The sequence below is a fragment of the Schistocerca cancellata genome, chromosome 1 (genome assembly GCF_023864275.1).
Source record: "Schistocerca cancellata isolate TAMUIC-IGC-003103 chromosome 1, iqSchCanc2.1, whole genome shotgun sequence".
Classification (NCBI taxonomy): Eukaryota; Metazoa; Arthropoda; class Insecta; order Orthoptera; family Acrididae; genus Schistocerca; species Schistocerca cancellata.
In genome coordinates, this window is record NC_064626.1 from 95,682,767 (window position 1) to 95,701,104 (window position 18,338).

Below are 18,338 nucleotides of genomic sequence, written 5' to 3' on the forward strand. Positions count from 1 at the left end.
TTTTAATTTATAATCTGCTTCCAAGACACAGTCTATTCAACTGTTCTCCCAAGTCCTTTGCCATCCCTGACATAATTACAATGTAATCATCAAACCCTAATGTTTTTCTTGTTTCTGCCTTTTCTAATATCTCCTTGGTTTCCTTTACTGCTGACTCAGTGGCTAGATTGAAAAAAAGGGGGGATAGGCTGCAATTCTGTTCCATTCCCTTCTCGATCGCTGTCTCCCTTTATTGGTTTTTGATTCTTATGACTGCAGTCTGATATCTGTACAAGTTATTGACAACCTTATGCCCTCTGTATTTTATTCCTGTTACCTTCTGAATTTTAGAGAGCGTGTTCCAACCAACATAGTGAAAAGCTTTCTCTACATTTATTAATGATATAATGTATTTCTTCAGATTAGTATTGTGTGTTCCAACACTTCTCCAGAACCCGAAGAGATCTTTCTAGAGGTCAGCTTCCATATGTCTTCCCATTATTCTATAAAAAACTTTTGTTCATATTTTGCAGCCATGTCTCATCAGCCTAATGCCTCTGTAAAATCTACTCTTGCCAGCAACCACCTTCTTTATAGTTATTGCATTCTTCTTGAAGTCTGAGTCTGCTTCACCTGTCATTCCAGATGGAATAGTTTTGTCATGGCTGATACTCCCAATGATCTCAATAGTTCTGAAGGAATGTTGTTTTAAATTAGGTATTCCAGTGTTCAGTCAAAATTTCTTGTAACATCTCATCTTCTTCTACTTCCTCTTCCTGTCACATAATTTTGTCTTTGTGTGTTATTCCTTTGTAATCTTGATGTATTTGTTTCCCCTTTGAGCCTCCCCTTCTTTGCTTAGTACTGGCTTGTCATTTGAGCTCTTAATATTCATACAGGTGCTTCTCTTTTCTGCAAATTCTCTTTAAATTTCTTATAGGCAGCATCTATCTTTTCTGTAGTTATGCATGCTTCTATAATTTGGTTTTTCCCTATAACTATTCCTGCTTTGCCACATTGCACTTTCTGTCAGTCTTGCTGTTTAAATGCCTGCATTCCATTTTGCATATTTAAATTTTCTTCTTTAATCAATGAAATTCAATATCTCCTATGTTATCCAAGGATACACAGTGGATCATGTAACTGATTCTCTGCTGCCTTTACTATTCTGTCACTTGGAGCAACTCACTTGTCTTCTGTTGCATTCCTTTCCCCGAGTTCAATCATTTGTTTCTTAATGCTCCCTTTAAAATAAGCTAAATACAGAAAAATAGTATCTTCCGTTATCATGATGGGCTGCAGCTGCATATTGTGTGAGATAAAGCTATAATGAGACTAAAATAGGCACAGTGGAAGTGGAGTGAAAAGTTACCTTTTACAGTAATGGAAACAAAATAATACTGAGTACATCTTTCATTTATTATTAAGTTTATTTGTACTACATATAAAATATATAACCGTAAACCAGTAATAAACATTGAGTACTGGTTTCCACATGTTATTAGTCACACATTTAAAACTGACTTATATTGCCACTACAAGTATTTCACGTAATCTCAATAGGTGAAAACTTCCAAACCATCTCTGACAATTTAAAATAATGAAACTTTAGCTAGCAAACTGACATTACTGCTATTATTGTGATAAAAAACAATCTCTACACATTATAACACTAGTACAAAAATAAATTAATTACAAAAGTAATAAGATGATGTAGTTTGCATGTTTGGAGCATTCTATATTGTTAATTTACAAAGCTGTATATTAAAATATATTACAGAGCCTCTTGGAGCTATATAATTGTAACTATTATACAATAATCATATAACTGCTGCATGTGAAAAACTATTCAGCATTCTTATTTCTTCATTTTGATTTTGCACTCAATGAAAAAGTACATGAAAAATCGTTTGATTAATAAATTGATTAAGGATTTTATTTATACATTTTGTCGAAGTGATGGAAATTCAGTAATGTGTGGTAGATAATACTGACAAACTACCATGATAAAGGCCATGTAAAATCGATGCTATGTAAATCAGTATAGTGTTTGTTTTTCATGGAATCATCCTCTGCCATGCACTTCACAGTGGTTTGCAGAATATAGATGTAGAATATGACAAAAAGGAGCTAACCACTTTGCTTGGGAGAAAGACCAATAGCTTGCTTTACATATACGAATTAAACTCACAGATGCCATATAATTTTATGTGTTTGGCAATTACATTTTATTTCTGATAATCTCCCCATTGTGACTGTTCTAACATAGTAGTGATGTAAGTGGAATTGGATGTGATTTTAGTGTTACACTGAAATGAAATTGTTTCTTTTATTAACTTTGTACCTTTGAACAAATTATTTAATACAAAATACATGAAATATTAAAGCCTGTAGCAGACTATAAACTATGGTATGTATTCAAGATGTCACTGATAACAGTAAATATAAATAAATGCTTTAGTGTGAATTTAAATTAGTTTTAATAATACATATAATACCAAATTTGTATGTGATATTTCTGATAGACAGTCTTTATGTACAAGAAAAATTCTCACCTATGATAGTAAAAGTATTTTATTTATTTTCTTTGCTTTTTGTGTTTATTAAAAAATGTGGTCACTAGAAAACTCTTGAGTCCTCACATATCTCCATATGTCTCTGTACATTGTATTATGTGCAACTATTAGGGCAAAAGTAAATGTTCTGTTTACTAGTTCTGGAACTTACAACACTTTCACTATTAGTCACAGCCGAAGTACTATGGGTCCTCTGGTATATCAATTGGAGGCACATCATCAGACGACCGCTCTTCAAATTCAGAATCTCCAATTGTGGGAGGTGGATCACGTGGACGTATCATCATGGTGACTCTTCTTAGAGAGCGATCTCCAAGCCAGTACTGCCAGATAATGCCTCTGTAAGATGGCCGTGGTTGTCCCGGAGCAAACCAGACACCATTGAGGTTGGCTTCGAAACAACTGAAATTTCAAATAAAAAAATTATTTCCTACACAAAAAGGGATTAACAACAAGAATAAGAAATTTGAGTAAGATGCACCAGTTGTGTATTTTAAGCCAGTAAATTGACAATCTTTCTTCCAGTTATGGGCTACTGAATGGTTCCAGAAAAGCCTAATTTGTAACAATAGTGAAATGACTTTATATTCATGACTGGTGAAGAAGTTAGGGAAATAGAATAAATCTATAATTAAGGTTCTATGTGTGTTCCTCTTTGTGTGTCTGAAACTCCCAATTAAGAGAATAAATTTTCTGATGTACACTGTAAATAAGAAGAACAAATATGACAGTCCTTAAAACTACCATGAAACTCTAGTTAACTCTACAAGTACATTTATAACTATGTGGGATTGAGTGCTGAGGCGTCAGGTAACCAAATACTCCCTCTCTGGTTCTGTGGGTTTTTTCTAAAGAAACAGTGACTGCTGCACAATACGCCAGAAGCGAATGCGCGAAGCCCTTAATGACTACCGTAACAAACACAATCTTATCTAAAGACCTCTCACACAACTAAAAGAAATTCTTGTTATATGTATGTGGCACCAAAGTGTATATGGTGAATAGTACAGTGAGAAGTACCTTCTGTCATGCACTTCACAGTGATTTGCAGAATATAGATGTAGGTGTATATTCCTTTTCTCTTGCCACACTATCCTCTTCCAAAAGCAACTAGAACCGCAGACAAGGAGGAGACTGAGGAAATGTATGATGAGATAAAAGAAATTATTCAGATGGTTAAGGGAACCAAAAATTTAATAGTCATGAGGGACTGGAGTTCAGTAGTAGGAAAAGGAACAGAAGGAAACATAATAGGGGAATATGAACTGGGAAAATGGAATGAAACAGAAAGTAATCTGGTAGAATTTTGCACAGAGAATAATTTAATCATAGCTAACACTTCATTTAAGAATCATGAGAGAAGGTTATATATGTGGAAGAGAGCTGGAGACACTGGAAGGTTTCAGATTGACTCTATAACGGTAAGACAGAGATTTAGGAACCAAGTTTTAAATTGTAAGACATTTTCAGTGGCAGATGTGGACTCTGGCCACAGTTTACTGGTTATGAACTGCAGATTAAATCTGAAAAAACTGCAAAAAGGCAGGAATTTAAGGAAATGGACCTGGATGAACTGAAAGACCCAGAGGTTGTAGAAGGTTTCAGAGAGAGCACTAGGGAACAGTTGACAAGAACAGGGGAAAGGAATGCAATAGAAGAAGAACAGGTTGCTTTGAGTGATGAAATAGTGAAGACAGCCGAGGATCAAGTAGGTAAAATGATAAGGGTTAGTAGAAATCCTTGGGTACCACACAAGATAATGAATTTAATCAAAGAAAATAGATAATACAAAAATGTAACAAATGATGCAGGCAGTTGGGAATATAAAAGTCTAAAAATGAGATCGACAGGAAGTGCAAAATGGCTAAGCTGAAATGGCTGGAGGACAAATGTAACGATGTTGTTGTTGTTGTTGTTGTTTTTGTTGTTGTCTTCAGTCCTGAGACTGGTTTGATGCAGCTCTCCATGCTACTCTATCCTGTGCAAGCTTCTTCATATCCCAGTACTTACTGCAGCCTACATCCTTCTGAATCTGCTTAGTGTATTCATCTCTTGGTCGCCCTCTACAATTTTTACCCTCCATGCTGCCCTCCAATGCTAAACTTGTGATCCCTTGATGCCTCAGAACATGCCTTACCAACTGGTCCCTTCTTATTGTCAAGTTGTGCCACAAACTCCTCTTCTCCCCAATTCTATTCAGTACCTCCTCATTAGTTACGTGATCTACCCATCTAATCTTCAGAATTCTTCTGTAGCACCACATTTCAAAAGCTTCTATTCTCTTCTTGTCCAAACTATTTATTGTCCATGTTTCACTTCCATACATGGCTACACTCAATACAAATACTTTCAGAAATGACTTCCTGACACTTAAATCTATACTCGATGTTAACAAATTTCTCTTCTTCAAAAACGCTTTCCTTGCAATTGCCTGTCTACATTTTATATTCTCTCTACTTCGACCATCATCAGTTATTTTGCTCCCCAGATAGCAAAACTCCTTTACTACTTCAAGTGTCTCATTTCCTAATCTAATTCCCTCAACATCACCCTACTTAATTCGACTACATTCCATTATCCTCATTTTGCTTTTGATGATGTTCATCTTATATCCTCCTTCCAAGACACTGTCCATTCTGTTCAACTGCTCTCCCAAGTCCTTTGTTGTCTTTGACAGAATTACAATGTCATCGGCGAACCTCAACATTTTTGTTTCTTCTCCATGGATTTTAATACCTACTCCGAATTTTTCTTTTGTTTCCTTTAGTGCTTGCTCAATATACAGATTGAATAACATCGGGGAGAGGCTGCAACCCTGTCTCACTCCATTCCCAACCGCTGCTTCCCTTTCATGCCCCTCGACTCTTATAACTGCCATCTGGTTTCTGTACAAATTGTAAAAAGCCTTTCGCTCCCTGTATTTTACCCCTGCCATCTTTAGAATTTGGAAGAGAGTATTCCAGTAAACATTGTCAAAAGCTTTCTCTAAGTCTACAAATGCTAGAAATGTCGGTTTGCTTTTCCTTAATCTATTTTCTAAGATAAGTTGTAGGGTCAGTATTGCCTCACGTGTTCCAACATTTCTGCGGAATCCAAACTGATCTTCCCCAAGGTCGGTTTCTACCAGTTTTTCCATTCGTCTGTAAAGAATTTGTGTTAGTATTTTGCAGCAGTGACTTATTAAACTGATAGTTCAGTAATTTTCACATCTGTCAACACCTGCTTTCTTTGGGATTGGAATTATTATATTCTTCTTGAACTCTGAGGGTATTTCACCTGTCTCATACATCTTGCTCACCAGATGGTAGAGTTTTGTAAGGATGTAGAAGCATATATCACTAGGGGTAAGGTAGACGCCGCCCGCAGGAAAATTAAAGAGACCTTTGGAGAAAAAAGAACCACCTATAAGAATATCAAGAGCTCAGATGGAAAACCAATCCTAAGCAAAGAAGAAAAAGCAAAAAGCGGGAAGAAGTATATAGAGGCACTATACAAGGCAGATGTACTTGCGGACAATGTTATGGAAATGGAATAGGGGACAGAGGAAGATGAGAAGTGAGGTATGAACCTGTGTGAAGAATTTGATAAAGCACTGAAAGACTTAAGCCTAAACAAGGCTCCAAGAATAGAAAACATTCTGTTAGAGCTACTGATAGCCTTGAGAGAGCCAGCCATGACAAAACTCTTACATCTGGTGACCAAGATGTATGAGACAGGCGAAATACCCTCAGACTTCTAGAAAAATATAATAATCCCAGTTCCAAAGAAAGCAGGTGCTGACAGGTGTGAAAGTTAGCAAACTATCAGTTTAATAAGTCACAGCTGAAAAAAACTAACATGAACCCTTTACAGAAGAATGGAAGAACTGGTAGAAGCTGACCTTAAGGAAGATCAGCCTGGATTCTGGAGAAATGTAGGAACCCACAAGGGAGTACTGACCCTACGACTTCTCATAAAAGATAGATTAAGGAAAAGCAAACCTACATTTACAGCATTTGTAGACCTAGGGAAAACTATTGACAATGTTTACTGGAATACTGTCCATCAAATTCTAAAGGTGGTAGTGGTAAAATACAGGGAGCAGAAGGCTATTTACAATTTGCACAGAATGTAGGTGGCAGTTATAAGAGACGAGGGATATGAAAGAGAAACAGTGCTTGAGATAGGAGTGAGACAGGGTTGTACCCTATCCCGGATGTTATTCAATCTGTATATTGAGCAAACAGTAAAAGAAACAAAAGAAAAATTTGGAGAAGAAATGAAAACTTTAAGGTTTACCAATGACATTGTAATTCTGTCAGAGACAGCAAAGGACTTGGAGGAACAGTCCTCCTTTCAAGATACTGCCCTTTCTGTTCAACAAAATGGGCAGTATCATGAAAGAAGGATATAAGATGAACATCAACAAAAGCAAAACAAGGGTAATGGAAAGTAGTCGAATTAAATCAGGTGATGCTGAGGAGATTAGACAGGACATGAGACACTTAAAGCAGCAAATGGATTTTGCTATTTGGGAAGCAAAATAACTGATGATGGTCAAAGTAGGAAAGTAGACTGGTGATGCCATGAAAAGAGTTGCTGAAGAATAGAAATTTATTAACATTGAGTATAGATTTAAGTGCCAGGAAGTCCCTTCTGAAAGTATTTGTTTGGAGTGTAGCCATGTATGGAAGTGAAACATGGATGATGAACAGTTTAGACAAGAAGAGAATAGAAGTTTTCAAAATGTGGTGTTACAGAAGAATGCTAAAGATTAGATTGGTAGATCAAATAGCTAATGAGGAGGTACTGAATAGAACTGGGGAGAAGAGAAATTTGTCGTACAACCTGACTAAAAGAAGGGACCAGTTGGTAGGACACATGCTGGGACATCAGGGGATCACCAATTTGGTACCTGAAGGAAGTGGTGGTGTGGAGGGGGGGAGGGGGAGGTAAAAATCATGAAAGAACACCAACAGATTGATATATTAAGCAGATTCAGAGGGATGTAGGTTGCATTAGTTACTCAGAGATGAAGAGGCTTGCATAGAATAGAGTAGCATGGAGAGTTGCATCGAATCAGTCTTTGGACTGAAGAGCACAATGACAACAACAATAAGACTAGTAAACTACTTTTTCATTCATAAATTTAGTTTCTTTAAATGCTGTAATCTGCAAGAAAACAGACACATTTATGTTGTCATGTATGTCCTGGAATCAAATAACTGTTATTTCCCAGGCAGCGATGTCATTCATAATGTGCTACTAGCCAGTTTGCATATGCAAAGAGAAGAAATGATTAACTTCCTTCACACCATCCATGTGTCTTTAATTCATGGTAATTTGTGCAAATTGTTTGGTGATTTTGTTCAGCTACATGTAATCAATACTGAGTGGCATGTGCTATCTTTCTCCTTCATGACAAACACAGAGAGGCTGAATTACTTTCTGATGGATGAATGGCATCACATCATAGCATCTTCTCTATTTATTTTTATACTATCTGCCATTCAAATGGAGAAATCCTATATGAGTGTTGAGTGGTTGGGGGGATGACACCCAAAGTTGATATGGGATCTCACTCTTTGTCATCTGACCTGTCTTGTCTCTACTCTGGACTTGAATGCACCCGAAATGATGTAGAATTACCAACACTCAGTGAGACTGTTTCTTGATCAATTCAGGATGTATTAGTGGTCAGTTAGTAGATTTCTCTGGTACGTAGTTAGTAATGATGGCGTGAAATCCCTGGACTGGTTCGGCTGTCCCTATGCTTATGTCCTTAGGGATGAGCTGCAGCTAACCAAGCAAATTGGTGACCAGAGGTCTTCTGTCCACTTGTAATGACACATAAATTTCTTTTGTGACATTGAGTAGCTTTTTGCACTTGACTAGAGCTTCAAAATTAAATTGGAATATTGCCAAGAATCATCTCACTGATGATGCATGAATAAGTGTGTCTTCAGTGGCATGCAATCTTCCAGAGCAATCAATGTTGCATGAACTTGTTGGAGTATCTTCATCAAACTTGAGCTCCAATATTCCAAAGTCCAACAGTTTGTCATGCCATCAAATAATAACATTAATTTTAGATTATGGCAAAGTTACAAATTCAAAGGGCTGTGTACTGTCATGCATAGTTATTCTCACAACACAGGATCCTCTTGGCTTGGGGTATTTTTCATTTGTAGCTTTCAAGATAATGGTCTTCGAATATTCACCTAACAATGATAAACATCCAATTGACAGAAAATTTCACCATAGAATGGACTAGTATCTGGATGGGTTAGCCAACAATGATGCTATTAGTGTGAGTTTCTGACATTTTGGGAACTGTCATCTATGACTTGAAGTCATTCCCAGTGGCTCCCTAAATCAATATGCCAGGAGTAACTCCACTGCGCCCGTGAAAATATTGGAAGTTGCCACAATATAGGCTGACAATTGTCATACAGGGTAGTGTAACTCATCAAGGAGAAACAGTAGTTAATGCATTTGACTTGCATACAGGAGAGTGACAGCTAAAATTTATGTCTGACCATCCTGATTCAAGTTTTCCCTGATTTCCTAATCTGCTACATTGATTGGAACCTCATTTAGTTTGCTTTGTTTTGACAGATAGGTGAGCAGCAAGAAACTCTGTGTGGCAACTTGAAATGGCTACAGGGTGTTGGAGCTCAACATTGAACACAGTTTGCTCATGAGCCTCATCCAGCAGGTGGGCTATAGTCATCTGTGGTTGGCAGGTGTGTGCAGAAGTGTCCTGTTGTCTGATGTCTGTGGTGTAGTAGCTATTGAACACTCCCCTTCTTTCATTCCACTGGAGAATGCTTATAGCCAGTCACTGATGGTATTCAATCTGGACATTGAGCAAGTAATAAAGGAAACTGAGGAGAAATTTGGAGAGTTCAAGGAGAAGAAACAAAACATTTGAGGTTTGCAATGACATTGTAATTCAGTAAGAGCCAGGAAAGACTTGGAAAAGCAGGTGAATGGAATGGACAAACTTGAAAGTAGTTTATATGATGAATGTCAACAAGTGTAAAACCAGGGTAATGGAATGATTAAATCAGGCGCTGCTCAAGGAATTATGCTATCTGACAGAGACAATGAAGCACCCAGAAGGGAAGAAGGAAACAAAATGAAACTTCATGGGTTGATAGAATATGTGATGTTCTTTCTATGATTACAAAGTTGAATCAATTTTCAAAGAAATGGGAGTGTGAGCCCATTTATCAGTATGTAGTATGTAGATGTAGATGATGTTGCACCCCCTCTGGTCTGGATGTATGCACTGATTTGGTTGGAAAAGGATGTCATAAAGCCACTGTATTGTCTCTTGAGGCAAGCTGGCCCACAACTGTTGTAACTAGTTGTTAATATCCTGTGTTCCTGGGACTGGACTGGCCTCCAGGCTGGGCCCACACACATTCCTCTGGGGACACACATAGGGTCTTGTTGGCCAAGGAGTACCTCAACATTAGGTAGACAGGTCATAGAGAGACATGCCACATATAGATGAGCGCTGCTCTGTTAAAGAATGGCGCTGTGATACTATCACATGACAGGGAACATGTAATGACATAGGATGTCCATGACACACTGTAGTACTTTCATAGATCTCTCAGTCCCTGCCAGCCATGATCTAAAGTCATACCCAATGACTCCCACACCAAGATGCCATGAGTAACTCCACTGTGCCCCTGATAATATTGGAAGAACAGGACCTCTCCTCCAAGTCACCACCATATTCGTCAACAATAGTCATCCAAGGTAGCGTAGCTGAGCAAGGTGGCACAATAGTTAATGCACTGACTTGGATAGAACAGGATGACAGTTCAAAGTCATGTCCAATCATCCAGATTCAGGTTTTCCATGATTTCCCTAAACTGTTCCAGACAAAGTCAGGATTTTTCCTTTCAAAAGGACATGGCCAAGTTCTTTCCCTGATCTCGAATCATTCTGAGCTTATGTTCCATCTCTAATGACCCCAATGTTGATGGGATGTTAAATGCTAATCTTCCTTCCTTCAGTTTAGTGCAGAACCATGATTCATCACTGAAGACAATATGGCACCATTCATCAGCAGTCCATGTATTCTGGTCATGGCATCACTCCAAATAGTGATGAATTCAGGTGTTGGCCCAGGGGAGAAAATCCCTCCCCCCCCCCCCTCCCCCAAAATTAAACATTCCTCCCTGAGAAATTCATATCTATTTGTATGTAACATTAAAAGCCAAAACAATCTATGAATTTATGATATGGGCTGGTGTAATCCAATAACTAATAAGCTTGTATTGTTCTGACAAATTTCAACTGTGTTAGTTGCTGCTGTTTGGAATCCACAACAGACAGGTCATGATAACTCTCCATACACCAATGTGTGCAAAAAGGATTTACTAAATACATAAGATGCTATCTGCTACACACTTTGACAATAATAAACTACAATTGTAATAAATTTCAACTTCTTGTACACTGCTGTTGTAAGGGTTAGTTGACCAACAACTTACTATGAAAGAGTGACGTGATTATGCAGTGGGTATGTGGTCTTCATCAATTCATCATATATTATGTTTATTATTTATGACACAATCTGGCTAAAGGAAGACATCAGTTAACTGGACACTCTGCAAGACATGAAGGAATCATCCATTTTGTAATGCAGGGAAGTGTGGAGGTAAAAATTGGAGAGGGAGACTAAAGGATGAATACAGTAAGTAGATTCAGAAGGTTGTAGGTTGCAGAAGTTATTCAGACATGAAGATGCTTGCACAGGCATTGGGAATTGCATCAAACCAGTCTTTGGACTGAAGACCACAACAACAACAACAACAACAACAACATGACATGTACAGGATATTCAAGTGCAAACATAGAGGTACCAGCATGTTGTCTTCTATTCTCTGTTTTCTGCATTATAACTGATTTGGTAAGGGTGTCAGTTGCATCTTTGTCACGGTGTGCCTTTGATGTTGTCTAACAGTTCTGGCTTAAGTCTGATGTTTCTGACTCCATTCCCCAATGCTACTCTGCCTATAGAGATCTGTATGAATCACTGAATTAGTGATGTGGCCATCTGGTGTAAACATTAACAGACATCATAGACCTTCATTTCTCTTGTCTTATTGTTTGTCTTTTAACAATATGAGGTTACGATGTTCTTTCATGACTGCCTCTGACACGGCATTCAGAAGTCTATCAAACATCTTTTGGTATTATCTTTTCTGCTGCACTGCTTCAAAGTGCTGGCACTACTTGAGGAATTTCTCTGTTGTGGTGACATACCTGAAAATAAATGCTTGGTGAAGTCCTTTGCCATGCCCCTCTTTGGGTATGATAGCTTGTTTGGTTCCTTTATATTGGTTTCACTGCATGGCACAATTGTTCTTCTGTATATCTTAAGTACACCTGATTCACTGATTCTTCTCTATGGAATGGTACCTTGAAAATGAAAACTGTAGGAAGAATGTACTGTTTGTATCCAGTTTCCTGCATGTGAAGGTGGATGGCTTTTGGAATTATCTTATTTGTTTGTTTAAACAACAGCGATGTTGATGTCTAAGTTACCTGGCAACTCCACCAAATTATGTCATGTAAAATCTGGGCTCAAGTACCAGCCACTAGAGAGGATCACAAGAACTAACACTTCACACTGAAATCTCTCTTATTTCATACACATGAAAGATTAGATGGAGCTGAACTGCCTATCTCAGCAGAGAATACTTATACATACATGGAATTTTCTTGCAAATTACATTATATCATAAAAAAAGTCCAAGAAACTTACATGGATGACAAGTGTTGAATGACAGGTATTTATAGGAGGTGAGAAATGAACTGCAGACCTACAAGGGTTGTTCAATAAGTAATGCCCCACATTTTTTTCCTCAAAAATTATTTATTGTTAAGAGTCAGAATTTGGTCACAATATACATCAACATGTCTTGTTTATTTTCTATTTTTCTACGTAGTCTCCATCAAGTTCTATGGCCATATATGAACATTGTGGAAGAGCATGTATTCCCTGCTGGTAAAAGCTCTTGCCCTGTAGGTGTAGCCTCGTTTTCACTGCATGACTGACACTCTCATCATCTTCAAAGTGTGTTCCCTGTAGAGAATCTTTAAACAGGCTAAAGAGATGGAAGTCTGAGGGTACCAGGTCTGGACTGTAGGGTGGATGAGGCAATGATGTCCAGTCCAATTTTGTGATGTGTGGGCGTGCATTATTTTGCTGGAGCAGGATTTATACTAGATTTTTGCCCAATTGAACATGTCGGAAAGAGATCTTGAGTTTATACAGTCTTCTTGTATGCCTCTGAATTGATGGTTGTGGCACCACATCCACAAGACTGATGCCATCACAATCCCAGAAGACTGTCAGCATGATGACTGCCTTTTTGTTTCCAGTGCATAGTGGTGCATCCAACTTTTTTCCCCCAGAACGATCCGTGACAGAAAGGCCTCTCCGTTGGCCTCAAAACATTCCAACAATTCAGGTGAAATGTCCTTTCTTTGAATCTTGTGGTCCACTGTGAGCATTTGTGGAACCCATCATGAGCACCTTTTTGAATATTTGAGTCTTGATCGTTGCAGACGCACTTCCAATGATAACTGACAACTGTAGAGACAACTGTCGAGTTGTGAAGTGCCAGTCAGCATGAATAATGGCAGCCACACGATTAAGCATGTCTGAAGCAGTGGCTGTGACTGGACGTCCCAAGCATGACTGATAATGGAGCTCTGTTTCTGCATTTTCTGCAGCTGTAACTTTCTTTACCCATCACCCAACTTTACTCCTATCAACTGCAGCATCACCATACATTGCATGCAAACATTTACGGAAGTTCACCACAGTTTCTTTTTCTGCACACAAGAATCCAGTAACAGCACACTACTTGTAACGTGAATCGTATGCAGATGCCATTTTAATTCTGTACTATGGCTCTGCCATCTGCCACAACAGTTCAAAACTTCATGGTCTCCCTCTACGATTTTTACCACCCCACAATTTCCTCCAAGACTAAAATAGTGGTCCCTGTCAACCTATCCCTTCTTTTGGTCAAGTTGTGCAACAAATTTCTTGTCTCCCCAGTTCTATTCAGTACCTCCTCAATAGTTCAGTGATCTACCCATCTAATCTTCCACATTTTTCTGTAGCCCACATTTTGAAAACTTTTATTCTCTTTTTGTCTCAATTATTTATCATCCATGTTTCACTTCCATACATGGCTACACTCCAGACAAATATCTTCAGAAAAGACATCCAAGGACTTAAGTCTATATTCGATGTTAACAAATTTCTCTTCTTCAGAAATGCTTTTCTTGCAATTGCCACTGTACATTTTATACCCTCCCTAATTCAGCCATCATCAGTTATTTTCCTGCCCAAATAGCAAAACTTTTTTACTACTTTAAATGTCTTGATTCCTAATCTAATCTCTTATCATAATCTGATTTCATTCAACAAGATTCCATGTTTTACTTCTTCAAGTCGTTTGCTGTGTCCGACAGAATTACATCATTGGCAAACCTCAAAGTTTTAATTTCTTCTCTCTGAATTTTAGCTCCTACTCCAAATTTCTCTTTGGTTTCCTATATTGCTTGTTCAGTGTACAGACTGAACAACATGGGGAATGGGCTATAACTCTGTCTTACTCCCTTCTCAACCACTGCCTCCCTTTCAGACCCCTTGTCTCTTATAACTGCCGTCTAGTTTTTGTGCAAATTGTAAATAGCCTCTCACTCCCTGTATTTTATACTTGTTACCTTCAGAATTTCAAAGTGAGTACTGTGAAATCCTTCTATAAGTCTACAAATGCTATAAATGTAGGTTTGTCTTTTCCTAACCTATCTTCTAAGATAAGTCATCTGGTCAGTATTGCCAAACATGTCTCTACATTTCTCTGAGATCCAAACTGATCTTCCCTGAGGACAGCTTCTACCAGTTTTTCCATTCTTCTGTAAAGAATTCCTGTTAGTATTTTGTAACCATGACTTATTAAACTGATAGTTCAGTAATTGTCACACCTGTCAGCAACTGTTTTCTTTAAAATTGGAATTATTACATTGTTATTGAAGTCTGAGGATATTTCGCCTGTGTCATATGTCTTGTGTCCCAGATGGAAGGGTTTTGTCATGACTGGCTCTCAAAAGCCTATCAGTAGTTCTGATGGAATATTGTCTGTCCCTAGGGCCCTGTTTTCACTTAGATGTTCCAAAACTCTGTCAAATTCTTCTCGCAGTATCATACCTTCCTTCTGATCTATATCTATGTCGACTTCCATTTCTATAATATTACCTTCAAGTTCATTTCCCTTATATAGACCATCTATACATTGCTTCCACCTTTCAGCTTTTCCTTCTTTGCTGAGCACTGACCGAGCGAGGTGGCGCAGTGGTTAGCACACTGGACTCGCATTCAGGAGGACGACGGTTCAATCCCACGTCCGGCCATCCTGATTTAGGATTTCCATGATTTCCCTAAATCGCTCCAGGCAAATGCTGGGATGGTCCCTTTGAAAGGGCATGACCGACTTCCTTTCCCGTCCTTCCCTAGTTCGATGAGACCGATGACCTCGCTGTTTGGTCTCTTCCCTCAAAACAACGCAACACAACGCAACGCTTAGCACTGGTTTTCCATCTGAGCTCTTGATATTCATACAGCAGCTTCTCTTTTCCCAAAGACCTCTTTAATTTTTGTGTGTGTGTTATCTATCTTTCCCCTAGTGAAATGTGCTTCTAAATCTTTACCTTTGTCCTCTAGCCATTCCTGCTTAGCCATTTTGCAAGACCTGTCAGTTTCATTTTTTAGACATTTGTATTCCCTTTCAACTGTTTCATTTGATACATTTTTAAATTTTCTCCTTTTATCAGTTAAATTCAATATGTTTTGTGTTATCCAAGGATTTATACTAGACCTCGTCTTTTAACCTCTGCTCCCTTCACTATTTCATCTCTTAATACTAGCCATTTGTCTTTTACTGTATTCCTTTCCCCTTCTCTAGTCAACTGTTGCCTAATGCTCCTCTGAAACTCTCAACAACCTCTGGTTCTTTCAATTTATCCAGTTCCTGTCCCTTTAATTTCCTACCTTTTGTAATTCTTCAGTTTTAACCTATATTTCATAACCAAGAAACTGTGATCAAAATCCACTTCTGCCCCTGGAAATGTCTTACAATTTAACATCTGGTTCCTAAAATCTGTCTAACCATTATATAATCAATCTGAAACCTTCCTGTGTGTCCAAGTCTCTTCTGCATATATAACCTTCTTTTATGACTCTTAAACAAAGTGCTAGCAATGACTAAATTATGCTCTGTGAAAAATTCTACCAGGTGGGTTCCTCTTTTTTTCCTTTTCCCCAGTCCCTATTCACCAACCATTTTTCCTTCTCTTCCTTTTCATACTATCAATCCCAGTCCTTCATCTCAATTAAATATTCCTCTTCTTTTTTAGTTAGATGGTCAAACGGAGGTACAGAAATCAAATACTGGATTGTAAGGCATACCCAGGGGCAGATATAGACTCAGATCACAATTAGTTGTGATGAAGAGTAGGCTGAAGTTTAAAAGATTAGTCAGGAATAATAAATACACAATGAATTGGGGAATGGAAGCACCAGGGAAAGAAGAGATATGCTTGAAGTTCTCTAAGGCTATAGATACTGCAATAAGGAACAGCTCAGTGGGCAATACAGTTGAAGAGGAATGAACATCTCTGAAAAGGGTTACCACAGAAGTTGTAAAGAAAAACATAGGTGCAAAGAAGGTAACTCGAAAGAAACAGAAGAAATACTTCAGTTGATCGATGAAAGAAAGAAGTACAAAAATCTTCAGGGAAATTCAGGAATACAGAAGTACAGGTCGTTGAGGAATGAAATAAACAGAAAATGTAGGGAAGCTGACGAAATGGCTGCATGAAAAATTCGAAGAAATCGCAAAGAAAAGACTGTCAGAAGGACTGAACCACCATACAGTAAAGTCAAAACAACCTTCGATGAGATTATAAGCAAGGGTGGTACATTAAGAGTGCAATGGGTAGTCCACTGTTAAATGATGAGGAGAGGGCGGGTAACTGGAAAGAGTACATTGTCTCTATGAGGGGAAAGATTTGTCTAATGTGATAGAAGAAGATCCAGAAGTCCATATGGAAGAGATAGGAGATCCAGTAGAAGAAACAGAATTTAAAAGAAGTTTGGAAGACTTATCACATAAGACAGAAGGGCTAGTAACATTCCATCAGAGTTACTAAAACCATTTCGGGAAGTGGCAACAAAACGACTATTGACGTTGGTGTGTAGAATGCATGAGACAATATACCATCTGACCTTCGCTAAAAAATCATCCACACTATTCGGAAGACTGTAATAGCTGGAAAGTGCGAGAACTATCGCACAATCAACTTAACAGCTTATGCATCCAAGTTACTGACAAGAATAATATACAGAAGAGTGGAAAATAAATTTGAGGATGTGTTAGATAACGATCAGTTTGGATTTAGGAAAGGTGAAGGCACCAGAGATGCAATGTCAAATTGTGCAAGATGTTCGAAATTCTGAGGAAAATACGTGTAAGCTATAGGGAGAGACGGGTAATATACAACATGTACAAGTGCCGAGAGGGAATAATAAAGAGCGAGCCAGTGGGTGTGTTGGACCTTCCATCGAACTACGGACCCTCTTGAAGATGTCTCCCGCAGTCGGAGACGAAACGTTGGGAATCGACACAGAATTCATCAACCGACCAGGGCATAACAGCCCGGATAATTATAATGGACATGATATCTCCGGCCGTGAAAGTCTACATTTTAGTATAATGGAATCAAGAATAAAGAAAAATCAAGACAAGTTCATAGGATTTGTTAACTTAGAAAAAGCGTTCGTCAATGTCAAATGGTGCAAGGTGTTCGAAATTCTGAGGAAAATAGATGTAAGCTATAGGGAGAGACGGGTAATATACAACATGTACAAGTGCCAAGAGGGAATAATAAAGAGCGGAAGGCCAAGAAAGAAGTGCCCATACTGTTCAGTTTATACATCGAAGAAGTAATGATGGAAATAAAGGAAAGGTTCAGGAGTGCAATTGAAATTGAAGGTGAAAGGATATCAATTATGCGATTCGCGGATGACATTGCTGTGCTCAGAGAAAGTGAAGAAGAATTTCATGATCTGCTGAGTGGGGTGAACAGTCTAATGAGTAGAGAATATGGATTAAGAGTAAATCGAAGAAAGACGGAAGTAATGAGAAGTTTCAGAAATGAGAATAGTGAGAAATTTAACACCAGGATTAATGGTCACGATATACGTAGATGTAGTTAAGGAGTGCTACTATGTAGCAAAATAACCAACGACGAACGGAGCAAGGAGGACGTAAAAGGCAGACTAGTTTTGGCAAAAAGGGCATTCCTGGCCAGGAGAAGTCTACTGGCATCAAACATAGGACTTAATTTGAAGAAGTAATCTCTGTGGATTTACGTTTGGAGCACAACATTTTATGGCAGTGAAATAGAATCGAAGCATTTGACATGTGGTGCTAGAGACGAATGTTAAAATTAGATGTGCCGATAAGGTAAGGAATGAGGAGGTTCAGCGCAGAATATGTGGAAAACACTGACAAGAAGAAGGGACAGGCTGATAGGACATCTTTTAAGACGTCAGAGAATAACTTCCATGGTTCTAGAAGGAGCTATATAGGGTAAAAACTATAGAGGAAGACAGAGACTGGAATACATCCAGCAAATAATTGATGACGTAGGTTGCAAGTGGAATACATCCAGCAAATAATTGATGACGTAGGTTGCAAG

The 18,338-nt window shown here is 38.3% G+C and overlaps 1 protein-coding gene across 1 annotated transcript in view; it reads right to left on the bottom strand.

Moving 5' to 3' along the window:
- Nucleotides 1-1,377: 1,377 nt before the first annotated feature.
- Nucleotides 1,378-18,338, bottom strand: part of LOC126188423 (uncharacterized) — a 1,114,167-nt gene continuing 1,097,206 nt past the window's right edge. The window contains exon 13 of the mRNA XM_049930379.1: nt 1,378-2,957. Within this exon, the coding sequence (XP_049786336.1) occupies nt 2,738-2,957 (220 nt within the window). The 3' untranslated portion in view covers nt 1,378-2,737. The remainder of the gene's footprint in view (nt 2,958-18,338) is intronic.